This window comes from Melanostigma gelatinosum, assembly GCF_949748355.1.
Source record: "Melanostigma gelatinosum genome assembly, chromosome: 9".
Taxonomy (NCBI): Eukaryota; Metazoa; Chordata; class Actinopteri; order Perciformes; family Zoarcidae; genus Melanostigma; species Melanostigma gelatinosum.
Genome location: NC_136642.1, coordinates 15,221,258 through 15,249,053, shown reverse-complemented (window position 1 = coordinate 15,249,053; position 27,796 = coordinate 15,221,258). Strand labels below are relative to the sequence as shown.

Below are 27,796 nucleotides of genomic sequence, written 5' to 3'. Positions count from 1 at the left end.
TCCAGGAAATTGATTAATATATTAATTGAACGTGGTTCAATTAAAGGCAGCAGCAAACAGAAAAGTCTTCAATCTTGATTTAAAGGAGCTGAGGGTCTCAGCAGACCTGCAGCTTTCTGGGACTTTGTTCCAGATATGTGGAGCAGAAAAACTGAACGCTGCTTCTCCATGTTTAGTTCTGACTCTGGGAACAGATAGTAGACCGGTCCCAGACGACCTGAGGGGTCGGGATGGTTCATAAGGTAGCAGCAGATCAGAGATGTATTTTGGCCCTAAACCATTCAGTGCTTTGTAAACCAACAGCAGGATTTTAAAGTCAATTCTTTGTTGGACAGGAAGCCAGTGCAAAGACATCAGAACTGGAGTGATGTGATCCACCCTCCTGGTCTTAGTGAGGACTCGAGCTGCAGCGTTCTGAATCAGCTGCAGCTTTCTGACGGACTTTTTACAGAGACCTGTAAACACACCGTTACAGTAGTCCAGTCTGCTGAAGATAAATGCGTGGACAAGTTTTTCCAAATCCTGTTGAGACATAAATCCTCTAATCCTTGATATATTCTTCAGGTGATAGTAGGCTGATTTTGTAATTGTCTTGATATGGCTGTTCAGGTTGAGGTCTGAATCCATAACTACAACTAGATTTCTGGCTTGGTTTGTGGGTTTTAACATCAGTGACTGAAGCTGAGTGGTGATTTTCAATTGTTTGTCCTTGGTACCAAAAACAATTACTTCTGTTTTATCTTTGTTTAATTGAAGAAAATTCTGGCACATCCAGTTGTTGTTTTGTTCAATGCAGTTACTCAGCCCTTGTATGGGATTATAGTCCCCTGGTGACATAGTTATGTAGATTTGTGTGTCGTCTAGAGAGGTAGAGAGCAATACATGTGTTATATAGAGGAGAGGAGGTAGAGAGCAATACATGTGTTATATAGAGGAGAGGAGGTAGAGAGCAATACATGTGTTATATAGAGGAGAGGAGGTAGAGAGCAATACATGTGTTATATAGAGGAGAGGAGGTAGAGAGCAATACATGTGTTATATAGAGGAGAGGAGGTAGAGAGCAATACATGTGTTATATAGAGGAGAGGAGGTAAAGAGCAATACATGTGTTATATAGAGGAGAGGAGGTAGAGAGCAATACATGTGTTATATAGAGGAGAGGAGGTAAAGAGCAATACATGTGTTATATAGAGCAGGAGGTAGTGCAGCGCTACAAACAAGTAATAAAGAGCAGAACAGCAGAAGAGGAAAAATAAAAAATGATGAAGCCATTCAAGGTATATTTTGGTTCTAAATGTGTCACTTCTAATGACACACATCAAATGTCAAGCTATGTATTGCATTTGTTTAAGCAGTTTATCCAACAAAAACCTTTGTAGTTATTTGCATGTGTTGTGAAAGTTAACCTCATTGTAAAAATGAACTGTTTGGGTTTGTGCTCCATTAAAAACACATTGTTTTCAATTTGGCTCATTCGTGGTTTAACTACATGCGCAGTGGACTTATTTTTGCAGAAAACCTGCAAAAGTGATGTCGCTCGTATCACAGCCACAGTGTGATGTACCGGTAACTTCTATTTGTGACCATGAAGAGGGAGAGAAGGGAAGCCATAGCTGGGGAAAATCAGGGAAGAAGTGGATGCTGATTATTCTATTGACCTCTGCACTTCAGGAGTCCTTGCCACTAATGACCGAAATTCCATTAGCACATTCACACACAAATGCACTTGTTAACCATTGTCATACAATGAGCTCAACTCAGCCATGAACCCCCCCTCACTTAATCAAGGACAAGGACAGAAGTCTGGCTAGCACAGAGACCGCACACATACGCACGTCCAGATGAGCAATGGCTGATCTCCCAAGTCTCTGAACGCACATCCAACGTGTGCGAGGATGATATTCCTTTAGCTGCTTTCAACAGGAATAATTCAGCATCTGGCAAATGTCCAAAACTAAATGTAAAAACACAACTTGCAATGATACAAAAACTGTTAAGTAAGACAAGACAAATGGAGACGAAATGTGAATCTCTGGAGGACATTTACCAGAGTTAATTCTTTGTCAGCTCACTTTTCATTTTGGTTTATTTTAATATTTCTCTTTAACTACTTTCTCTTTAACACAACACTCCCCTTACTTTGCCCTTCACACTACACATCAGCTTACAACAAACTTAACAAGCTGTGCATTTTCACATCATTTTTGTGAATCACATTTACGACATCAATTATGAATTCCTTAGAGCCTTTTATGCTTTTCAGCCATGACGCACATTTCTGGCTCTTTTTGCTCTCAAATGGAAATAAGTGATGTAATGTCCAGAAGCATTCAGAAGGAACTGATAGCCTCACTCTGGCCTGCACATACTTCAATGGGCTGCACGTGTTCACTGTATTTGTCTCCTTTTTATTTATGGTATCGGCTTTGGCCTCCTCATGCCGTCTCTCTGGCTAGTTATCAGCCTAGTGACACATCTTTCTGGCCACAAACCTTTGACATCCTGTGTAGCCACTGAGCATCACACTGACGGAACGGGGAGGCTAGAAACTAAATTAAATATAGGGAAGAAATGCACAATGACATCTATAACTTAATTCTGGAAACCAATAAAGCAGTAAATAAAGCAACACACACGCACAAAGAGATGCAGAGATGTTAGAAATTAAGGTTGGCTATAATTATAGAAACCTTGGCTCTCCAGGTGTGTGTGTTTGTTACCCTCTGCAGATGTGATGGATACTAGAGGACTCTTTCCGCCTCGTTCACTATCAGAGTGGTGAATGTCAACGGAATCTCATTAGCCTCTAGTTCAACGAGAACTACGCCTGTCCCTTGAGTTCAAACCGTGTGTGTCTGCCTGTGTGAGCGCTGGTTTAAACACTCCGCTCACATCCTATTAGGTAATACAGTATGTATTGGAAAAGGCACTGTAGCATGCGGGAAAGAAGTAGCCTTTGCCCTTTATTGCTCAATGATTTCCAATTGTTTGTGTATGCTGTCGGACTGGCTCTGTGATTGCTTTATGTACCAATAATTGAGGGGATTGGTACCGATACCAAAGTTGATCGAGTTAAGTAACTTTAATTTAGGTGAAAGCAAGTACAATAAAGGAAATTAAATATTAAGTGCAATATTAAAGCGCAATTGTTAAAGCATGTTGCAATATAGTTTATTGGAAAATATCTGGTTATTTTTTCACAAATCAACGTTAAACTCAAACACATTTCGATAGCTTCTGTAAAAATTGGCCAGGTAACAACTTACTGTCTGTGGTGAGAAAACAGGAGTTTGCTGCTTGAAGTGCTCAGTTACAGTGGGCTATCTCTTAGATCTTTATGGACATTTGGAACAACTACAGTCATGGCCACACCTACAGTACACACACAGAGCTGTCCTCTGATCTAATATCACACAGCTGTCCAAACAACGGCTATTATTTTTGAGGAAACATTATTTCGGCCCAATTTCTAATGAAAACATATTACTGTCTTGCACAGGGGACCACGGAGGGATTTGTTCTTGTTTTAAGCAAAACAAAGATAGTGTTTTTGGCTGCAAAATTCCTTACTGACTTTATTTTGGCAGAAATGTGGATGAACCAGCAGCAATAGCCAACAGTCAAAAATGGAATAAAACATATTGTTTTAAATCATATTATTTTTAAGGCAAATGATTATTTGCCAAACATTAGTTATATTGTACCGTTTACAGTAAAGAAGAGCAGAGAAAAAGAAAGTGGGATGACACACAAAATATATCAAGGCCTCCACCCAAAATGACAAAATATGTTGTTTGTTATTGCCTTCCATAGTCACAATGACAACGCTAACATGCTAATGTTTACCATGGAAGTGTCATAAACTGACATTATATATAATAGCCAGCAGGGGGTGACTCCTCTAGTGACAAAATTACCCTACTTCTCTTTTGATTTATTACCTCAGTCAACATTGTAAACATGAGTTTATGGTCTCAAATGCTAGTTTCAAGTCTTCTTCAATACAGCATGATGTTCATTTAGTAAATTATGGTCCCATTTAGAGTAAAATAGAGTAAAGTTTTCTGGTGAGGTCAGCAAAGGTCCTGGGTCAGCGTGATTGGTAGGAAGTTGGTCAAAACAAAGAGAGACATCGGGCCTCACAACGGAGTTAAATCTGCCAACAGTAGCCGGCTCATGGGGAGAGTGCAGCGCATCACTGTCTCTCTGCCCTCGACGTCCACGCATCGCAAGTTATACTGAGTTATATAACTCTAATATCCTACTTATGTAAGTTATAGTTCATATACTGAGTCCACACGTTTGCATTTAGTTAAGTTGGACTGTGTAGCAATACAAACAGTTCAGTTTGTCAGTTCATGCAACATTTATGACATTGTTGGTCAGTCTGTCTGCTTGATAATCCTATTCTGCTGCAATAAAAATGATTGAAGTGAGATGAACAGACTGAAAACTTTATCTTATTAGATAAAACATGTTGACACAGTTTTCCTTTGGGGACATAACTTGAAGTTGAAAAAAGTAATAAATTGCAAAATATGTTATCGCAATACTCAGAATATCGCAGTATCGTGATAATATCGCAGTCTCGTGATAATATCGTATCGTGACCCAAGTATCGTGATAATATCATATCGCGGGACCTCTGGTGATTCCCACCCCTAATTAACGTGCGGTTTGATTGGTCAGTGGGCTAGCGTGACTGTTGTGAAACTAGCCAGCAGAACTTTGTAGTAGTAAGAGTTCAAGTTTAAAGATATGTAAGACGTTTTTACGTGACATTACATTTTTAGAGTTTTGGCATGTTTGCCGGTGACAATCCCAATATCTACTGCCTCTGTTGAGCGGACATTTTCAGTCCTCAAACGCATTAAAACGTGTTCAAGAAGTACAACTGGGGAGGCTCGACTGTCTTTACTGGAGTACATGACTCGAGAAGGACCTCTGGCTGGAACTGAACCACACCGATGTACTGAACAACCGTGGTATTAAACTCTCTGTAATCAAAGAAAGGAGGATGGACTTTGTCTTTAAATAGTGAACAGCAGCTTCGGTAAGTGAACTGCTTTTGTTTTTTTTACACCTGCAGCAGCGTTACTACTGTGTTCATATGTCTATTGTGTTGTTTTTATATGGTTAATATTGTTCCCTCTGATGTGAATACTATTTGAATGGTGCTCTTGAGTGTGTGGTGGAATGCGTGTTATAGCGCCGCAGTTTGGCTGGAATGTACAGAGACCTGTTGAATCGTGTTATTTGGGTTTTATGTTATTCTACCTGCTTTGTTGTCATGTAAATATATGTGACTGGTTCTTGTGAGTTTGTTCTTGTCATTTTGTTAAATACATTGATTTTGACTGTATGCATTGTCCGTTAATCACGAAGCAACCCATCATGCTGGCGACATAATAAATACACGGCACTGCTAAAACTCAATCTGACTCTGAAATTTCCAAGATGAATCTGGTTTGCAGTCTTTTATATTATGTATTCCGATCCTGCATAGTTGTCTAGATTTTTAAATCATTGTAGCATGCCAAGGTATTGATGCTGCTTTTCTCTTTAAACAATGACACAGCAAGAAGGAAAAAAAAGTATACACTTCACTCTGAAACTGATTTTCAAGAAGATAGGGAATTCTCTGCACATCTTTCAGAGTGAGCAGCTGAATCCGGTGCTCGGATCACTCATTGATTTAGGAGGCGGCAAAAAAATGCTTCAGTCCTCTCTCCAAACTGAGATTGGACCCGGGAGTCCCTGAGCGATGATTCGAATTATCGACTTTTAGGGTGCAGACCCATAAATGACGAACATTAATCTGGGAAACAGACAGACTACACACTAAGGTAAAATATTCCTTTGAAACCTTTTCTGTTTGCTCAGAGCCAGACTCAGTCAATGACACCCCAAGAGCAGACAGAACATTAGTTTCATAAAAAGATTCCTGGAAAGGACAGTGTGTATTTAGTTCAGAACAGCATGTGCTTATGCTCTTTAAGATACGGTTAAGTAATTTGTAGAGTGTCTTTAGAAGAAAAAGTGGGTGGCTAAGCTGATCATTTTACTTAGAGCGGAGGAGGTTTCATGACACTTCCTTTGGCTGATGGCCTTCTCCCCTTTACTCTAAAAAACATCTGAGCAACTTCAAACCAGCGTGCTTAAATGCTCACAAACACCCCCCCCCCCCCACACACACACACACACACACACGCACACACATACAGTAGCCAGGATGCATTTGATGGGTAGCCAAAGACAGCCAAACTTAAGCTACTGCATATTGATTTTTAAATTGATTTTTCAAGTTCAGATTCAAAACTGTATCCAAACTCATTCGTTATTATAATAAAGTTGCTTAAAAGTAAAAAAAACCCTAAAAAAACAACAATTTCTTTGCCTGAGGTGTGATCCACGCATATAAAAAGGAAGTGTGCACACATAAAGACAGCTGACTTGTCTGATGTCTGCGAAACAAAAACACACAGACGAGATGAGACTATGAGCCAGCTGTTAATGAAAGGTTTTGTAAACAACCCACCCCGACATAAAAGCGAGCTGATTACTACTCTGGAACAGAGCGGTGATGGACTGGGATTGCATTGCTAATACACACACACACGCACGCACGCACATGCACACGCACGCACGCACACACACACACACACACACACACACACACACACACACACAGAGGGAGACTTCATACAACACCATCTCTTTGGAGCCCTGTGGGAGATTGGTATTATCACTGTAGAACATAAATACACACACACAGCCTGATAGAGAAGTACTCACACGTTACAGTGCAACATAAAAGAGCAGTCTCAACAGTGAGAGATTGTCATCATCACTATAGTACACAAAGCTGCATACACAGGCACTAACACACACACACACACACACCGTACATTCACAAATTCTATTGAAGCACAGCAGGATATTATCATAATCCCCAACAGGTACAAAGCAGTACACCAATCAAGGTCAGCTCTGCTGCAGTGAATGGTGAGTGGTTCTGATAACAGCAGACTGAAGGAAATCCAGTTTTTAATCTACCGACAGGAAGGAAGGAGGAGCAGAGCAAGAAACAAAGAAGAAAAGAACATCAAAGATCTAAACCTCTGTGTGTGTAGAGAGAGAGTCATTACACTCAAAGGACTCAAAGTTTCTATTTTGTGAATAGGGGCATGGCAGGCAGGTTCCCCACGCAAGCTCACACTTTTGTAACCAGATGTGTTGGTCAAGAGGCACAGCTGGGAATTTTACCAAAACAATGCCAGCTACAAACACATTGCTCTCTATTGTTGGACAGAGTACAAATCTAAAATGACATTTGGCATTCCAAAACAAAAGAAAACGTCTACAAATATCACCACAAGATGTATCATGCTGATATATGGATTCATGACCCGATTATGAATTGCCTCGATAAACCAAAAAATCAGTCGGTGGGAGCTGAAAACAAATCTATTGAAACTGTGATCTCTGTTAAAACAACAAGGTCTATTCTCTTTCTTCATAAAAATGTTGTTTTAGTTGTTATTGTAGTTCAGCTCTTGACATGTTTCTGAAAAGATGGCATTGTGCATGTCGTGACAGTACAGTATTTATCAGAAGGGAACAGTTTGTGATATGAAGCATGATTCTTCATGACACAAACATTATATTATCTCATATCTTCTCTTTGTATGACTCCAGATACAGAATGTATGATAATCACAGATTCTTATAGCTCTACGCTATGCAGATTAATACATTGCAAGTGTTACCAGAGATTGCAGTCAATATGAAATGTGTTTTGATTTACTGTGGATGAGTTTTCATCTCCACTCAAGAGACAATTAATTATGTGTTCATGGATGCAAAGTGTCTATAAATAAGCTTTACAACTTGGTTAATTGCTCAGTGCTGCTCTCTCTCTCTCTTTTTATGCATGTGTGTGAGTGTGTGTCCCTCTCTTGCTGTATCAGCAAATAAGAAGTGCACATTTAGCAAGAGGGAAATTATATTATGTAAATAATATATAAGGGTTATAGTCCATGAAAATGATGACACAGTTCATTTGAGGATGGACTTCTTCACACCAAATTCAATAATCACAACTTCCTGAATAGCTTTCTTTCACTGACCTATGATAAATGATCACCCAGCACACACAAAAATGAGCCAATCATAAGAAAAAGTGCTTAAATAAGAAGCCCCCTTAACCAAGTAATGAGATTCTGTCTATGTGTATACTTGACAGCAATAGCAAAACTGTCACAGGAAGTTTCTTTTAAATCTTACGAAAGCACATTCACATATCAGCTGCAGGTAGTGTCTCAGCCACCAGCACGGTTCATACCTAAAGTCTGCAAAAAATAAATAGCTTTATCTTTCTCTGATACACAGGGACAACCATATCGCACACCGTCAATTATAAACGATTCCCCAATGAATTCATGGTTATGGTAGAAAGGCATCAACAGTAGATACATACACTGAAGATAAAAAATTAATGCATTCCTTTCTTTGCGGGTAACCAAGAAACTGAAAATAAAAAGATTGACAGAAAGAAAGAAAGCCAGACAGTCTTGTTGGGGAGGAGAGCTAAAATAAACGCATCACCTCACATACGGAGTCACCTCACTCAGCATTGTGTATGCTGAAGAGTTTCCAAGAAAGCTCCACTGGGAGTGATCCACCATTGAAGCGTAGATGGTTTTGGCTTCTTGACTCTCACTTGGTGGGTAAGTAGACCACCAGGCTGACGTCTGTCTGGGTATTGCTTTAAAAGGTGGGTTCAGCTGTTTACCGGTTACACACAAACTCTGCATTGGGGAAACACTTCACAGTTGGATCCAACTGGACACGGATAGACACCAGATCATATTTTAGACTTTCTGATCCATGGAGCTGGTGTTAAAGACAACACCAATGGCTGTTTTTCCTTCATCCAAAGATCTCTATGGCAACTGACTGGAGGACTCTTTAAGCAGAGTCCGACTCGGCACAATTCACGTTATTTATATGTTCTTGTGAGTACAGGATGTGTAAATGGCCTCCTCTCCTGGAAACAGTGTTTGTGTGCATTTGTCCTACCTCCAGAGATCTCGTTGGCATCCTCAGGAGGCACAACTGACTCAGTCAGCCTCTCGGGCTTAGTCTTGTCTTCTCCGTCACTCTCACCTCTTTCAGCTGCTGCAGATCAAATCAATCACAAGTTAGCGGAATAGCATAGAACAAGAAACAGCTATTTTAGAGAGTCCCTTCTCTGTCTGGGTCTACATACATACAGAAGCACATAGATATGATACATATAGATTAGTTTACAATGGAGAAGTGAAGTAGAGCCGAGTAGAATATTGGGGGGGAAAGAGTTGAGTACAGCACATCAGAATAAAGTTGAGTGCAGCATTATAGAGAAGAAAGGAGAGTGTGAAGATGAGATGGGAGGAAACTTGGCAGAAGAGACAAGAAGATAAAAGTAGTGTAGCAGTGGTGGTGGTAGTGGTAATGGTAGTGGTGTACTGTAAAGTAAAATAGAGGAGCAAAGTAGAGTTGAGAAGACCATACCAGTGTACAATACAAGTGACAGTACAGTAGAGAACAACAGAGTGCTGCAATAGAACAGAAGCAAAGACGTAAAATGCATGAACGCACCTTTATGTCTGCCCTGAAGCGGCCTGCTCTGCTCACTGCCACTGACGCTGATGACACTGACAGTGTAGGCCTTAGAGGGGTTGTAATCTGTTATCAACACCTTAGTGTCAGATTTAGATATTATGATCTCCTTTTGCCGACCACCTGAAAGAGAGAGAGAGAAAGAGAGAGAGAGAGAAAGAAAGAGAGAGCGAAAGAAAGAGAGAGAGCGAGAGCGACAGAGAGAGGAGCGAGAAAGAGAAAGGGGCAAAAGGTTAGACTCATGTATATTGTATCTCAGTGTTTTTCTATTTCTTGTTGCTATATTCAGTTGCTTGGAAGCAAAATATTAGTATTCTCGTGGCCGAGCCAAAATGAAGTTAATTCAGTGGAGGAGCTGATTAACATCCTCTCTTCTGAAGGCAGGCAACCATGATGTTCAAGGTCGAACTAATCTACTTTATAGTGGATGTATTTGTGCATGCATGTCTTTGTGAGGAGCATATATCTTCACAATAATGTTGAAATGACAAAAGAAAAAAAAAACTCCAAAAACCAAGACATTCTGTGGTCCAAAATATAATTCTGTGTTTGATGATGTTGTTATTTCTTAGGCTTGCAGTTGGAGCTAAGAGGATGTCAGCGCTAGTTTTAGGTTTTGAAAATACAATTTGCCCCTGACATAAATTGTGGATCCTCACAAAGAAAGAAGTCTGTGTGTGCTTGTGTTCTCTCCTTAGCAGCTAATCGCCATCAGGCCAACAGGTCACCTTATCACCCCATTTTAATTTTGACCCTGCAATCAATGCCACCATCAATAAGGTGATTCTGTGCTTCCTCAGCTCTTCTGTCCCTTGTGCCTGCAGAGTGATGATTAATGACGCCTTTCGGGGAAGAGAGATAAATCCTACTGAAGGGGACAGCAGGTCAGGTGAGGTAGCTGCACGGATCAGTGTTCACTCCACAAACCAGAACCGCAGTCTGTGCAGGGAGACATAACTTCTGTCAATCAACCAAATATCTGCGCTAGGAGTGAAAAGGCATTCACTGGGTCAGCATATGAGGACTGTGAGTACATGACTTTGTTCGGTGATAAAAGACTTTTTTTCACAGACATTTTGGCTTATAGTAGAAAAAGCACATGGTGCAATTGATGAAAATAAAAACGGACTGCATTCCATTTAGGTGAGCCAGTTCCAGATTGCTGGCGTCACCGTCATGGCTTACTGATGGAACTGAACCATCATTAATTAGTTTCACCTGTGTTTTTCCCACAATGACGAACCAAAATGTCTCCCATGAAAAAGGTCTATGGATCAACCTGCAATCCCCTGCTTAATATTTTTGATGGGAAAAAACGGCCTCATCATATTGGTATCATATAATATTAATATTATTATTGGTTAATTTAGAAGGCCTCACATGCTAAAGCTAGTTCCTGCCGAACAGTAGCTTTGCATGTCATACATGCGCTGATTGCAAAATTCTGGGAAGTCACTGCACCAGGCCAAACAGTTGTTTTAGCAATAAACTCCCCATTAAACCACAAATTCCCATTTTTATATTTATATTTGTATGGGGATTAAGCAACTGAGATACAACATGTTAATTAGTGAATTCCAGAGGTGAACTTGGCTCCATAGTACACAGACATGAGTGGCACTGATCTTTTCATTTAATTCCTGACAAGAAAATAAACACACATATTCCTGTAAATTAGTTGAAAGTCTTAGAATTTTGATCTCTAAAGACTTTTGTTCAAACAACGGAAACACTGATCAGATTTGTTTCCATGATATCAAAAACAGCTTGCAGTTTGTGGGATGACGCAATTGTGGAAAACCCATTAAAATCATCATTATTTAATCAAGTAGATTTTGGAAGATTGTGACAAAAAGTGATGCTTGACTTATTTTTAATACTGTTGTCACATTCATTTTAAACAATACATATTTTTTATAAGCTGGCTTGAATTTTATGACATTCTGCTTATTAACAAGAAGGCTTCATCACAAATGCAAAACAGGCCTGGTACAATAATCAGAAAGCACACTTAGGCATGTTGTTTTACTTTGTAGTGGCCAAAAAACATGCATTTAGGTCAACAGCAAAAATACTGTATAAAAATCTGTAATTAATCTCTAAAAGCATCCTTTTAGTAGTCCATCACCATCAACTGTAGCATTTAGCATCCGTTTACAGGTAGGCTAGCATTAGCAGCCTGTTGCTCCCTATTGTAGGTGGGTCGGTTAACCAGAGACATGAGATTCAGTTACCCTCTCTAACGCCTCTTTTTAAACAGTGTTTTATGGAAAGCCGAAAGTGCCATTAGACGCCTCTATTTCACGCAATTAGTGGTAAAAAAAGAACCACTTCTTACGCCGCTCTACTATTTATTTTAGGTTTTACACGTTAAAAGACTTGGTGAGAACTTACTGGTCAGTTTGGTAAATGTAGGCTGGTTAACCGCTCCGCCTACGTTCAAGGCCAACGCACAGCCGCTTCCCTCAGCTTTACCAAGTGACCTTCCGGTTGAGACAGTCCGGAACGGGGTTACCTGTTGCGCTGCTTTCTCACCTTCTTGACTTGTCATCTAAAGTCCCGTCTGATATTATCCAGCCATTTTTTGTTTTTACAGAGGGCCAAAGGAAGTCATTTGACTTCACCAGAGCAGCTATCAAACATCGAACATGTCTGGGCGGATCCCCCGGTGATCCACTGTCTACATTATATTTTGACTTGATGGGCAAATGAAAAACTTGTCCACATAACGTTTGTAATGTTGCAATGGTTTAAACAGTCGATATGTACAACAATGCATAAGGTTCACATGTTTTATAATGGTGAACTAAATCGCATGGCGTACAAAGTACTGTGTTTCTGCTGTCTGATGCGTTAGTAAATCTGCACATCCTCCTCCACTGCAGCCATAAATACTACAACCTAATTAACACCTCAGAGATTGCGTGGTTTACTTATTGTACCTCCCAATGCTTGAAAAGCAAACTCACTGTCCAATACCAAAGTCATTCCTCTTGCAGCAACATTGTGACAATAAATTGCAGTTGCATACAGTAAAAACAAAAAACTTATTTTTTTGCTGGCTTTGGCTTTATCTCCGCTGAGATTTGAGAGAGTAAATATAGACATCTGGCACCGATAAATACACAAATATTCAAGTACACACAGACACAACAACACACTATTTGAATTCCTCAATTTCTGGCAGGCTACTTCCAATAAGTGCTTATTTTAGTTCACTTCATGCACTGTCATAGAATAGAGAATTAAGCTACCGGACAGAGAGGCACCGACTAAAGTTAAACACATTTGAATGCAATACGACTTTGGGTTACATTATCCACAAGCTGATAATGGGGGGAACATTGACAAGGGAGAGTGTTTTAAAGAATAGAAGCATTTAAAAAACTTTAAAAAGCCATTTTTGTGGGAAAAAATTACTCAACTGCTTCGTCCTTAAACCTGAATTCTTATCCAGTTGCACTTCAGTTGAGGAGAAAAGGGATATGTTGAGTCAAAAGGTTATAGCTGCCACTCTCGACAGCTCCTTTTGTGTCCTAAAATGGTGTTTTATTCTCAACAAAAGGACTTCAGCCATTGTTGACAAGCTTTATCATGGGTGTTGTTTACCTCATCCGACTCTGACGGGATATCAGGACACAGGACAGTCATCATCCTCATTGTCAAAGAAGGCTTTTTTAGCCACATGGTGCGAGGACACTGAAAGTTTTTCCTGCATTTGCTGAATGCCAGTGAGCTCCTGCTGCACTCCTCCCTGAGAGGAAGTGGCCATAAATTTCAGTTTTTGTTCTCTTTTCAGCTGTCGGAGGCAGCAAGGAATTGTCAGATGAGGCGTTTCTCGCAAAGGGTTGTTTGCGAGAGAGAAGTTTTACGATACAGAGTGCTTATTCAGTCCTACTTATTTATTTTTACAGCAGCTGCGAAAGAATCATCTACATTCAGCACAGCATTAATACCAACAAAGGTATAAAGACTAATGTGAAGAAGATGTATGGCTGTGATGGTAGGCACACCGTCCACGTGCAGAAAGAGACAAGGTCATGCACCGTGTCTGTACTAGTGCAAGATAAAAGCAGAATATCAGGCGTCAATCATGCCAACAACTCCAACAACTCCATACAGTGATAATGCAGCTTAATGCTGAATGAATGACTACAATGCTACCGTTGTCTGTCATCTGTCTTATACCCACAGTCTACATCCGGTAGTCCTGGACTGAACTTCATCGTGACTTAGTGTATGTCCTACTGTCCTGTGTACCTATCAGTCCCATTTTCAAAAATGTGCTGACAGGCTCCACACACTCAGCAAAAACATTCCTTTGTCTCAAACTTGGCAGAGGTGCAGGACAAACTTTGAGTCCTCCACATCTCTCAAGAGTGTGATCCCTTCAAAAAGGAGCTTTGATGAGAAGTAAATTACATAATCCTTCCTGACAGACAGAAAATCCAAGTCATAATGGGATCCTTCCCCCTCACATTTAAGTTAAGTCCTACTTCTTTGGCATAGAAGTGTGTGTGCGCGCGTGCGTGTGTGTGCGTGCATGTGTGTCTGTCTAAACAGCAAAGTGATCCTACCTGGTGTGCTGTTGTAGAGGAAGAGAAAGCTGTCAAAGTCTCCTTTGGGCTCCTTCCATGAAACAAGGAGTTTGTTTGGGCTCAGCACTTTGAAACGCAGCCTCCTTGGAGCTGGAACTGAAAAACAATTAGCCACAATTAGATCAGCTTCAACAAAGGTAGGGAATGATTGGAATTAAAAATATGTTGATTCATCAAAACGTTGCCAGCCACCAGTCAACATGTGTTAACATGACAACAAGTCCGTGGTTAAACCCAGAAACAAGCGAAAGAGAGACCAAAAGCTTCACCCCAAAGAGACACAGATCAAAACGACTCAGCGAGAAAACAAATAAATGGATGCACAGAAGGACAGAGAGAGGGCTGAGTGAATTTCCATTTTTACAGTTCCTGTATCCATGAGAGCAACACATAAAGAAGCAGGTCGGCATGGCATACAGCTCAGCTTCAGCTCAAAACAGCATAAAAGAGGTTTTTAAAAAAAAGGCACAGAAGAAACCATTTCCAGTCAAATTCTCTTCATAAGATATTTTCCAAGGACAAGCCAGGAGGGATGATTTACATTTCTGTCACAAACGAGTGAAGAGAAGGCAAAAAAAAAATAGAAGAAGCTGTTTCTGCCTGTGCCAATGCATGGTACATTTCTGATCTATATAATATCACGGAGAAATGATTGGTTTACAGTGCAGCACCTTCAGCAGCTCGCTTTACTTTCCAGCCCTCTGTCAATGAAAACAGATCTGCAGTGGCCTGTAACAAATGATGGCAACAGCAGCCAGTCTCTGCATCTCTGTGCGTGCATTCTGTGGCTACTTAAGACAGCTTGCTTTGAAGAATACAAATAAATGTGGTAGAGAAGCATCAGAGAATTTGACTGTTTTTCATCCAGACAGAGACAGACAACTAAAGAAAAGAACAGCCAGCGGCAACATTGAGTTTAGTGTTATGGAATACTACAAATTCACCTCGGATGAACAGACACAGACATAACCTTTATGTCTGTGACACATATCACCATTTCACTGTTTTGCTACATCCTCCTATGTTAGTTTATACGTAGAAAGTATTCACCACAAACCAATGATTTTTAATACGTTTCTGCAAAGTTTCTATAAATGACGAGACACTGTCATCCATAATTCTGATGACACTTTACCTGTCAGCACTTTCTTTAAAAACATGTCACAGATAGGGTCAGGATTAATAAGTATAGATGGTAGTCTCACAAGAATTCAAAGACTGATATATCATTTAAAAAATAGAATTGAAATAATCACAATTCTTTACAATCATTTAGAGCTTTGTGAAGTAGAATACTAATGCGTCGCTGGCAACAACAACTTTTTAATTTTCTTCTTTGCAGCAATCTATATGAATGAGGACCTAGAGCATAACCTCTGTGCCTGGAGGCATCTCGAGAATAACAATATTGAGCTACACTTTAAAAATGCCAAATAATCCCTTTCAGCTGTAATAAACTTTGAAGGACCCCTAACTAACTGCCGACCCATATCGACGATTTAACAACCTACAAAAATCCATGCCGATCTGTCGATAAACGGAATATGATGAATGTCGAAAGAGTGCTGACATGTAAAGACTGTACATCAGGCATGACGGAGAAACTGTGCAGAGAAAAAAATGAGTGATATGATGTTGACAAACCTGAGGTGCACTGTGCAGGACTTTCACTCGGTGATGAGAACAGACCTTAGTCTTTCTCAATGGAAAATCCCAAATCAGGTCATGATCAGGGGCCACGGCATTTTCCAAAATTGCAATGTTGTTGTTTTGTAAGCAGAAAAGTTAGACATGCTGGACTCCGCTTTGTTAATTTCCACATTTTAAATGATGATGACCATAATTATTGTCTCTGCTTACTCATCATAATTGGTTGATTATACAACAAACAAATAGCAGAATAAACTTGGGTCAAAAAAACTTGATTTGTGTTTACTTTTACTAAATATGCTGCTGTGTTAATAATCTACATAATTAGAATATATAGATTTTCTAACCTCTTTCCTAAAATCAATTATCAAGATTAAAAAGTTCATCTATGCCCAAAAAAGAAAAATCAGCATCGCCTTTCCTTCCAAACATCCTAAATATGTTAGCCAAGTTAAAGTCAAGTCCCAGTTTGCAAACAAGAGCAACTTAAACTTGTCACCAGATCTTCTGATGCTGTTTGGTCGTTTTGCAGTGACACAGTGCAGCACTTCATCGTTGTTTTTTTAAAGATATTTTTTGGACTTTTATTTGATCGTGAGAGTCACAAAAGCGGGAGAGAAAGAGGGGACAACATGCAGCGACGGACTGCGGGTCAGACCTTAACAACCTCAGCCTCGTCACGTGGTGAGCCACCCCCTCAACTTCACAGTGTTACATTTTACTCATAAGTAATCACATCGCGACGCCTATCAAATACTCAAAATGCATAGCATGAAACCGACGGTATAATTACACCCCACAATACGGATCTATGAATAATTTAAGCCTGTAATAGAGCTGGTAGATTATTACTCTGGTATCATTTAGTGTGTGCTTGATTGTAGGTGAATTGAGTTGGCAGACAGGGTACTAATAACCAGGTGAAAATTGCCTTGTATACTTTCATCTTTGCTTTGCATGTTAATGAACACACACACGCACGCACGCGCACACATACACCCACTGAATTATAATAGAAAACATTTGTAAAAAATGAATGAGCCAACTACGACCCTCTTTATTCTGTGAATGCATGTCAAGGTCTACGAGTTGGAGGCCATTCTAGTCAGTGACAGCAACTATGATTAATGAATATGGACATAATAGCTCCAATGGGTGCGCATGCTGACAGAACATGAGGGTCTCTGATATAAATTACCCGTCGCAAACCGCGACGTCTGTTCTTGTTTACCACCGTAGAGCCATAAACATCATTCAAGAGCTCAACATATCACACTGTCTGAATACAAGATGCTTTAGAGAAACGCATCAGACATCCTCTCACAATAAGATACTTTGCTGAAATATTGGCTCGATGAGTTAAACTCTCCGCCTTAAACTTGCAGTACAGAGCTTAAACCCGCAACAGTATATCACACGAACCAGAGTTTATTCAAAAGAGTTACACAGCTGGAATCGGCGAGCCCCCTACACCTCCTTGCATAAGCTTCCTGCTAGGTAGTACATGCAAGTCCAGCCATTTGGCAGCAGAACTTTGGCCGCTACTGCTTAGCAACACAATTTAGCTCCAGTAAATACTCTGAGTCACTGAAGCCTCGATGAAAAATTTCACATGCGCCAAAAAATTATAGAAATCCCTTCAAAAACTATTCCAACATGTTCTCACCTTGTGCGGCTTAACCTACATTCAAAAGGGTCTCATTTGAAGTATGAATTTCTAATCTCCCGACTCTGAATTAGAAAAGTTTGTAAACTGGAGGCACAGAATGAATGTGGGTTAGTCAGACTGATACATGCGCAGCTTGGCGCCCAATCTTTAAGAAGGGATGACTCTTCCCAGGATTAGCAGTGGTGAAAGCTGGCAGGGATTCCTGCTAGATGAGTAAATGCCGTCCAATCCTCTGCTTCTCTTCATCTGCTCTCCATCCCTCCCCTCGATCCTCGTCTCTGCTTCAACTTGCTCTTCTTACCATCGTCTGATTTGGCCGTTCTGCTCTATGTTGGCTTCTATTCATCCTGCTGCTCTCACTTCTCTCTTCCTTTCATTTTCCTCTTACTTTACACAGCAATCTATTTTTTCAACTTCTATTCTTTTTTGCTCCGTTTCATGTGTTTTCCAGCTTTTCTCAATCTCTTATTTCCATGCCAGTTGCCTCTCTAAGGCTTTCTCACTTCTCCCTATCCTTTCAATCCCATCATCTTTCTCATCCACTTTCTCCTCTCATTAGTTTTATTTCTTTTCCACTTTTCTCCTATATTTCCCTCCCTCATACTTCAATTGGTCCTCTTTCTCCTCTTCTTTTCCCCTCATCATCTCTCCTACAAGTCCATTTCTTATGCATCTCATTCAAGACCTTTTTAATTCCCCGTCTTCCTCTCTCCAGATTAGCACAGTACTGACTCCACAGTGAGTGTTCAGGCTACAGTAGTGTCACTCATACGCAGAATTTATGGATGACAACTGCTGGCTTGTATACTGTCACCACAAGATTGCTACTGTACCGTACATGAGAGAGATAGGGGAAGTGTGTATGAGTGTGTGTCTATTCAGCTCGGTAACACGCATTGTTTGATGAGGCTGGCGTGTCGTCAGTACAAGAACTACTCTGCTCACCGAGATAGCACTGAACCCAAATCCACTCTGGCGTTCTCTTTCCACCTCTTCAGTCTTTATATCTCCTCTGCTGCTTTCATGAAACACTCTCCTCTTTTATCACATCTCTTCTTCTCATCCTTTGGATTTAACTCTCGTCTCCCTCTCCACCGCTTTTATCCTATCGCCTCCTCCTCTGCCCCCCTTCTTCCCACTCCTTTAGTGGCTTTACGCCTTTTTTCTCTCTCATGTGTAAGTGATGCCTTTTTCCCTTAACTCTTATCGCTCTGCTGCATTGTGTATGTGTGCACAGTGTGTGTGTGTGTGTGTGTGTGTGTGTGTGTGTGTGTGTGTGTGTGTGTGTGTGTGTGTGTGTGTGTGTGTGTGTGTGTGTGTGTGTGTGTGTGTAGGCTCTCTAATAAAGACTGGCTGAATATTAAGAGCCTGTTGATGATCCGTCTCTATGTGCAGTCTGGTGACGGAAGCCATAATATTCTGGATGTCTGCCAACCAACAGTGAAAAAAAACATCACCATAAAATACCCAACTGGTTAACGCTAAAGAAGATGCTTGACATTAAAAGAGAATTAAATATTAAATGTTAGAGTCTGCCATTCTAACACAGACCATTTCCAGGTCGAAGTCCCTCCTGTGTACACTCCATCATGTGCAGACATGGATTATGTGTTGCATTTAGTCTTTACAGGATAATTTAACAGATAGCTTATTACAACTATATGGTCTTATTTTCATAGTTGTCGTTAACAACTTGAAATACAATATTTACACCGGTAAATACTCTGGTATTTAGTGGCAACACTGTTTCAATAAAATCTTCGAGCAAGAAACACAAGCTGCCAGTCATTCATTCACGTTTCAAACAAACCCCCTGGTTAGCCAAACTGTCCTTAAACATACATGTAGTTTACAGACGACTTCCTGGTTCAAATTGGACCTTCTGTACATACTGCAGTTCACACACGCAGAGTTTTAGTGTGCAATAACCTGCAACGTTACGGTTGTGGTTGACTCTCATCTATGTTTCTGGCAGTTGTTAAAACACTTGAAAACAGTCCACTGTACACTACCGACCCGGCACCAAAGAGCTGAATTTAATCGGTGAACACAGTGAAGCATTTAGCGGCTGAAGATATAGTTCCCTCAGGAGTTGGTGGAGACCAAAACAGAGTGAATAATCGACTTACATTCATTCAGAGCTAATGTTCCGTAAAGCAACAACTGTTCACCACGTCAACTTAAAATATATCTGTGTTGTGTTTATAGTTTGTCTCTGTCGCTCCCAAGTGGCCAAGAAAACTGTTATCGCAGGTTTGATTGAATTTGAATGTTTGAATGTTTTTGGGGATTATATATGGAAGACATGGTGTTCACCCTGTGTGTTATAAACTCTGGTTTTTTGATTGCAGAAAACTGCAGCAGCAAGTGAAGTTTAATTTTAAATGTCATTTTCTCACCACTGTGGCAGTTTTTCTCAGTTTTGTCAACAAAACCAGGTCCCAAGTAGCCGATTCACAACCTTGTACAACAACAATATCCACTCAACCAGTAGCCACGTCGGGCTCTGCACGCTACTCCACTCTGTGATTTTAGGAGGCACGTCTATGTTCCAAAATGCTTGTATCCTATTTCATGCTTTTCAGACTGCAAATACTTCACCTTCCTAGCTACACTGTAGCTATACTGTGAAATTTAGCATATGCATGCATATTGGATTTAGAGTGAATTAGATATCCAGAGTGATATTATTATACATTGTGTTGTACTTTTGTTTCTGTATCAGTCCTGGCAAAAGATTTGTGTTTTCCAAATAAATCAGCATTAGCTCATGTTCCCATTAATTAAAGTTAATTTTGTTTCTTTGCAATCGAAATAACAACAGAGCCTCCAGCACATCACATCTCGTACGATTCAATGCTCCATTGAGTCCAAAGTGGCTGATGATGATGACATGCTGGATTACCAGCAGTCGTAGGTTTGGATAATTTAGCATCTTTTAAAATTCAAAACAGGTTGTTCCATCCCAACCTCTCTTTTGTTTATGAATACATGATTTCTCATCATTGGCTTCTCTCCCTGCTCATTATAACTGAAATGATTGGCCAACACTTTTGCTCATACCAATTCAACAGGCTGCCATCTAACCACATACACTTGCCACACAAACACGTATCTAGACACACACACACACACAAAATCCCATTATCTCTGTAAATGTGTTCTCGAGCACACAATCTGTTGTGATGTGTCCTGAAGCACAGTATTGACCCGGGCTGTCAGCCAATCAACAAAATCTATTACAATAATTAACTATGCACACAGTAAGCACACACAAACACACAGCCCACACACATTTAGCACCTGACTACCTGACTGATCAAGGGTACAGAACTGACTTTAAAATAAATGCTTAATTAACAATAAATAATATTTCAATAAAAAGCTCAAGGTTCAGATGTAACGGTGGCAAGCTTCCAACATCAGGCATCGTTCCTCCATCTATCCTACGTTTGTCACTGCATTGGAAACCTCAACTTCTGACTTTTCCTCTATGCCACCATGAGGTTGACAGTCTTGGTTTCAAGTTAAATGTTCGATTTTTCAACAGATTTTCAACAGATATTCAATGTTCCTTGATAAATTCTCATGACTTTGTTGATGATTAGACTTTCCCTCGAGCAACTTGCAAAACTAATAATGATAAATTTAATTTTTTTCTCCCTACAGATTGTTGTTGCTGAAAAGATTGAAAAAAAATGTTCACTGACTTGAAGTACAAGATGGGATGACTGTGGATTTAAGGACGTTACAAATTAAATGTTGGAGAAATTGTTGCAAATAGTTGAAATAACATTTCTTTCTCAACATACTTGACGAAGTAAGTTTTTACTACAACACAACATACAAACGTATTTTACATACAAACGAGACAGTGTTGCGTTTAATTTCAGCCAAGTAATTTTGGTTGTTCACGTCACATGTTTCAGGTGTAACTTAAATGATGTGTAAAAGAAAAAGTTTCACGATTGTGCAATGACAAAAGGCATGTGCAACCGTCAAATATGCAACTTTATGATGAGAATGAAATTATGCACCAATCAAATTATATTCCTGCTTCAATCATCTGAAATACAGCGTGCTAGCTGTGACTGCCAGATCATCTGATACATTATTCATTTCTTGCATCAAAAACCCCTTCCTGAACTGACCATGCACTCTTTGGTCGTGGGAGTTCCTGACGATACCCAGACATTTGTGTTGTATATACAAACATCCTCCATGGGTAAAACACACACTAATCCTCAAGCTGAAATCCCCTCTGACCAGATGTTGCAGCTTACAGGGACAGACTGGGCAACAAATGAATGGCTATCATGCTCCCTAATGAAGGGATTGAGCAGAGCACGCTCCCATGGTGTCTGGAATGTCGTCCATGCCCTGCTGTGATTGACTGGGATCAGATCCCAGCCTAATTTACGCTGTCACACTTCTGTCTCACGGCTCGTTTCTGTCTGCCGGCAATTACAAACATGACTTACAGAATGTGGGAATTGGAGTAAAACGTTAATAGAGAAAAGGAGAAGGGGGGGGGGGGTAAACAGAGATGAGAAAAAGAACTGAAGAGAAACAGAGCGAGAAAGACGGAGGGTGAGAATACAGAAGAAAAAAAGAGCAAAGAGTGAGAACTAAAACAAGGAAAAGACATGAGAAAATGGAAAACTCCTTCTTTCATTTCAAAGCAATCACTGTTTAGTGAGGACTTTCACTGGTAAATAAACAAAAGCAGCCACACACACAGATCCACTCAGATTTGTGTCATACATAGATTATTGATTTTGAACAACTTCAGAGAGAGAAAAAAATCTTTAGTTGCTGTCTATGTGTGTGTAGCGTTCCTTTAAACAAGACCTGCTGCTTCCCTGCTCCTCATCCTGGAAGGAATGCACACACACACACACACACACACACACACACACACACACACCTAGATGTTTAAGTGTCCCTTGGGGTCATTTTCATGTTAAGTCCATCCAACTCGTACACGCAGTACAAAGCAAGCACGCACACACACACACACACACGTGCACACACACACTGCAGTCATAAGATTCAGAAAAGATCTCTCAGACCGATTTGTTGGAATAAGTTGAATTCTCAATCAAAGCACCCTAGAGCTGTTGTTGAAATAATAGCCTCGGACATCCATCACTAAATGACCTAACCTCCTGGTCTTGATCACATGATTAGAAAGGATGACTGGGTCGTTTGGCTTCAGCTTTAAGGCTAATAGTTGCTGCATTCACAGAGAGAAGCAGCCGGAGTGTCATTCAGAAAAACACACATCTGTGATATTTGAACACGCTTTAAGCCAATAATGACACATGACAGTATGCTCCACTGGAACTAAAATGTGCATTTCTTGTTAAACATCCATGACCAAAAACAGACAGACAACAGCCCACTTTTTGATGAGACGGAGTATGATTAAATCAGGCCTGCTGCGGTACGAGGGTGATTGCGAAGCACACTGGAGCGTTTTATATATTGAGCAGCACATCGCGCAGCAAATCATCACAGCTTGAAGTGAACCGTTACAACGCGTTTATTAAAGCCCCTCTGAAGCATGGCAGCATCAGCAGCGGGGTTGTCAGCGTTGCCATGCTGCCGGGGTGAAATGTTATGATGTTATGAAGGCGATATGATCATGAGCGTGATGTAATCTGGTTGGACTGAGCCTGCACATCAAACAGAGAGACGGCAGAGGAAGGAATGGTGTCGAAACAGAGCGGTCAGGTGAGGTAAGGGAGAAGGATATGGAGGAACAGGAGGGCAAAGAGGTGAGGGGAGGAAGGAGAGAAGAGTGATGACGGACACAGATGGGAAGAGATTGGTTGGTGAAGGTAACAAGTGGAGGAAGACTTAAAAGCAAAGAAAAGTTGGATGGGCTGGTAATGGGAGGGCTCGCTTGGAAGGCTGGGGAAGAGAGGAGGAGGGGGGTGGATGTGGGATGGGAGGGAGCAGAGAGAGAACACTGGACAAGAGGAAAAAGTACTTACCTTGACCCTGTGTCTTAGAGGGGAAATGGGAAACCAGGACCAGTAACACCAGTGGGGTCCACAAGCACCACCTAATCTGCCCCGCTGACAACATCCTCACAACCAGCAGTCTAGACCTGCGCAGAGAAAAGGAAGATTATGTTGAGAAAAAGAAGGAAATGCAAAGCAAAGAGGGACAAAGCACGAAAGAAATGCAGTAAGAGGCAGAAAGAAAGGGGGATTTCAGTGATCATGAATGCCATTCAGCTGCAGAGAGGCTCTGTGGGTCAAGAAACCCCACCTTACCCCAGAAACGCTGATCTGGAATCAGTTAACTCCTGTCTAATATCCACTTTGATACAATTACAGAGCAGCAGCTTTAACAGTCTAGACTGACCGCAGAGCAGCGGTTGAGCCTCCCGCCCACACTAAGGGGAAAACAGTGGAGGACATTGTTAGATGGAGGAGAGGAGAAGAAATGAACAGAAGAGCTGATAGAAAAAAAAGATGGAGGACAAACAGTGATAGACAGACGAGTTTGATTGACAGTCCAGTGAGGAACTATTTCATGAGAGAGGTTTTCCGACCACAAGAGCAAACACAACAGATCCTCTCTTCTTCTCCCCATCTCATCTCCTCCTTCCACCCCCTTCACTTTTGTTCTCTACGCCCTCTCTAGCGCCACCTCCTCTGCAGGCTGCCACTCATTACGCACCGGGGGATGGACACAGACAGACCCTTATTATTTCTCTCTCTGGGAAACACACTTGCTGACAGTTGTGTGGATAAAACAGCACGAGCGGCAAAAGTTGTTTCAGGATTGAATGATGTGGAGGCAACCCTGTAGTATTGAAATGACACCTAGCTCCTTCAATTTAGACGGTGTCAAAAGGCCAGAAATATGACAATGCATGTTGATCAGCCTAAAATACTCTGGGAAATAGGATATTTTTTCATAGCCTCAGGACATGAAGACGGAAATGAGAAAGATTAAACAGAAATGATTCCCCCCTTTAGTCTCTCTCTAACACACGCACATGACAGTTCATCTCTGTAAATTGAGATTAGACACAGTCTCACAGAGAGGTTCAATTACAGATGTATCTCTCTTTACTCATGGGATAAAAAATAAATGCAAATTGCAGCCCGATCTAAATCACATTAAACCAGGGAGTTTCTGTTGTCTTCAGTTTGCGTAATTTCTTCTTTCCAGTCCAAATGGCAACTTTGAACCTGGTTAATTGGTTCATGGAAACCAGGGTAAAGGCGTAGTCCTCATTCAAATTAAGCAGTCTATTTATGCTCAATTTGTGTGCTTTTAAATACTATTTGTGGAATACAGTTTGCAGACACTCAATAACAATCAATCACAGTACAAGACAGAGGAGGACTCTCGCACGCACTTATTTTATTCTTGGAAAACTGTCTTTAGCCAAATAACCCAGTGAGCACGAACCCAGATTTCAACGTTGATTTCTGGTTGAAAAAGCATTGATATGGGGTCTGAACGTCTGAGACGTATTTTAACCGTCTTTTGAACCGGCTAAATTACGGTTACAATATCAACGTGTCACGAAACACCAATTTGTTTTAAAATATTGATGGTTTGTTCAGTTGTAGGTTGAAAGACACGCGATTTTGGTTACTTTAAACGTATTTCTCCAAAATCATATTACGCTGTCGGTTCATATGTGGTCTACACGAAGACGTGATTTCAACGCATTCAATGTCTCATATAAAACGTCGTAAATATGGAACTATAGACTGTGTGCTGTCAACAAGAAGCTCCCAGGACATCATGAGAGCAGAGCACATTATGTCTGCATATGTTCACTAAAATACAACTCAGTGTTTACTGCTGGAAACGAGCTGATGGAATAAACGAGGCTTCCCGCTAACGACGTACTCTGTAAGTACTTGAACTACTTTATTCCAGTATTGCAAACCGAAATATTATTACCACACCATTACTATCATGTTATGATCATCATGCGGGCGAGGCTGCTAGCTTGTTAGCATGTAGCGTCAGCATGTTACAAACAGTAAACAGTAGACATGTGTGTTAGTTAATGTGCTGTACTAATACGATCATGGTCAAAACATTGTTGTTTGGGTTATGGCAATATACAAACAATATAAACAATATTGTGTAATATCCAGGTCAGCATCGTTCCGTTGAAGACACGTCTATGGTCTCTGGTGTAGAGACGTTCAAAACTGGTCGAAGTCAATATGTTTTTCTAATACTTGTTTTATTTACAGATGTCCAGCTTGACAATATGGCAGATCTCCTGAAACAGGCTCCTGAGTGGCTTTGAAAACGACATTTAAAGAAGGAAAAGGAGATTATGTTTTTATATAAAGAACAATGTTATATTTATATTGTGCTTTAATAAATACAAATGAACTGTTGCTGTGTCACTTGGTCTTGTGTCCTGGAAGTGGAAACTGTTGATGTGTTCTATACCCAGAAGGACTGTAAGCATTTCGGCGTTGAATACACGGTTAAAACACGGTGAGGTTGAATACACGGTTAAATCACAGTGAGGTTGAATACACGGTTAAAACACGGTGAGGTTGAATACACGGTTAAATCACGGTGAAAAGTGAAAGGTTTTTAGCGACTATTTGTGTTGATTCAATGCTCACGTTTAGACCAGATATCAAGGTGATGTCCAATACTGGCTTTCAACTGATAAATGTGGATGTGGTTTCTTAGTAAGCCTCTAAATCATGATATATTAGTATGAGCACAATGTAGAGGACGAAAGATTATAGTATTGAAAATCACGTTTAAATCTGGTCTAAGCTTCAACGTCTTTTCAATGTCGACAAATAGTCGGTGAAAAAACTTTCACTTTTGAACCAATTCTGAACGTCTTTTCAACGTCGGGCATAGACGTCTTTAAAAGTCTATTCAACCGAAAAATGCTCACTGGGAAAAGCAACATTTTCCCACCTGTGAGACTGTACAACTTTGAGTCACTGACCGTATCTCCAAGGATTGTCTTCAGCGATCATTTTGAAGTGCTGCTAAATGGTTTACATTAAGTTTTCCAGTCAGATTTGGGTCAAACTATCAGATTTATTAAAATGAAGACGTTGCGTTCAAACACTCCAGCGCTGCACACCTGAGACCGACACACTCACACGCGCACAATGAATGAAATCGCCTTTACCTCTCCAATCATGAATTCAAAGCGTCCCTTTATTCCCAAAGGAAATCCTCTGAATACTAAAGACCGCTGGGTTCCTCTTTCTTCTTACTCTCTCCTCCTCTCTTTCTTTCTCTCCGGATACAATTCGGTCAGTCCGGAGTGGGTGTTTCTCTCCTCGTTATTCAGCCATCCCTCCTTCCAGCTATTCCTTATCCCAACCCTCTCCTTTGCCCCGTTTCATCTCAGAGAGAGAGAGCGAGAGAGAGAGAGAGAGAGAAACCCAGTGCCGCTGCGCAAAAACCTCCGCTGTCAACCTACAGGTTTCAATCCGGCTTCAGTCCCTCGGGGCCCTTTGTGCGCCTCCGCGATCACGACAGGACTTATCGTGGGCACATATCCGGAATCAGCGCCTTTAAAAGGAGCCACATGGTCGTTGCTGTTTGACTTGCAGAAAAGTCCAGCTGAAAAAAGGCTCAGTGCGCTCGCAGCAGGTGCGTGGCCATGCCCCGCTGCGCTGCGAGCTCCGATGTTAAAGGCACCATGACACAGGTTTACTACCTCAGCTGAAGGTTACATTTACAAAAGAAACAATTCCCACTCTAGCTGTGACATTTCAAGTCTACATTTTTTTTTCCACTGTGAAAATGCCCATAAATATTCATACAAGTCGAAAAAATAAGTAAATGTAATTGTTTTTTTGTTTTTTTACAGAAGTCAAATGAGTTCATCCAATTTAGAAAATCTGATTCAAGCTACCAAAAATGTTTAAATAAACCGTTTTTGAAGTGGACCTCTGAATGCGTAGTTTAACTTCTGTTCTGTTCATTCCATCTGTCTATTATTGTTACGTTTACAGAATGTTAAGATTTACCTTTACCTATCAAGTTGTCTAATGCGGTTATCAGCAAATCATATATCTAGGCCTAGTGTAAGTAAAACCAGTCCTCTGATATTTTTTTAAAGGTCATATTAGGAAATCTTTTTTACATTCTTGCTGAGAGTCAGATGACAAGATTGATACCACTTCGGTGTTTGTCCGTTTAATATGCTTTGCATTGAGACTGAAAACAGGAGGAAACA

General features: G+C 40.6%; 1 protein-coding gene across 1 annotated transcript in view; it reads right to left on the bottom strand.

The window, feature by feature from the left end:
- col14a1a (collagen, type XIV, alpha 1a) overlaps positions 1–26,812 on the bottom strand; it is a 129,964-nt gene extending 103,152 nt beyond the window's left edge. The window contains exons 1-5 of the mRNA XM_079275921.1: positions 26,738–26,812; positions 23,580–23,695; positions 14,241–14,357; positions 9,643–9,786; positions 9,082–9,177 (exon numbers count right to left, since the gene is read on the bottom strand). Coding sequence (XP_079132047.1) covers positions 9,082–9,177; positions 9,643–9,786; positions 14,241–14,357; positions 23,580–23,673 — 451 coding nt within the window. The 5' untranslated portion in view covers positions 23,674–23,695; positions 26,738–26,812. The remainder of the gene's footprint in view (positions 1–9,081; positions 9,178–9,642; positions 9,787–14,240; positions 14,358–23,579; positions 23,696–26,737) is intronic.
- Positions 26,813–27,796: the final 984 nt, after the last annotated feature.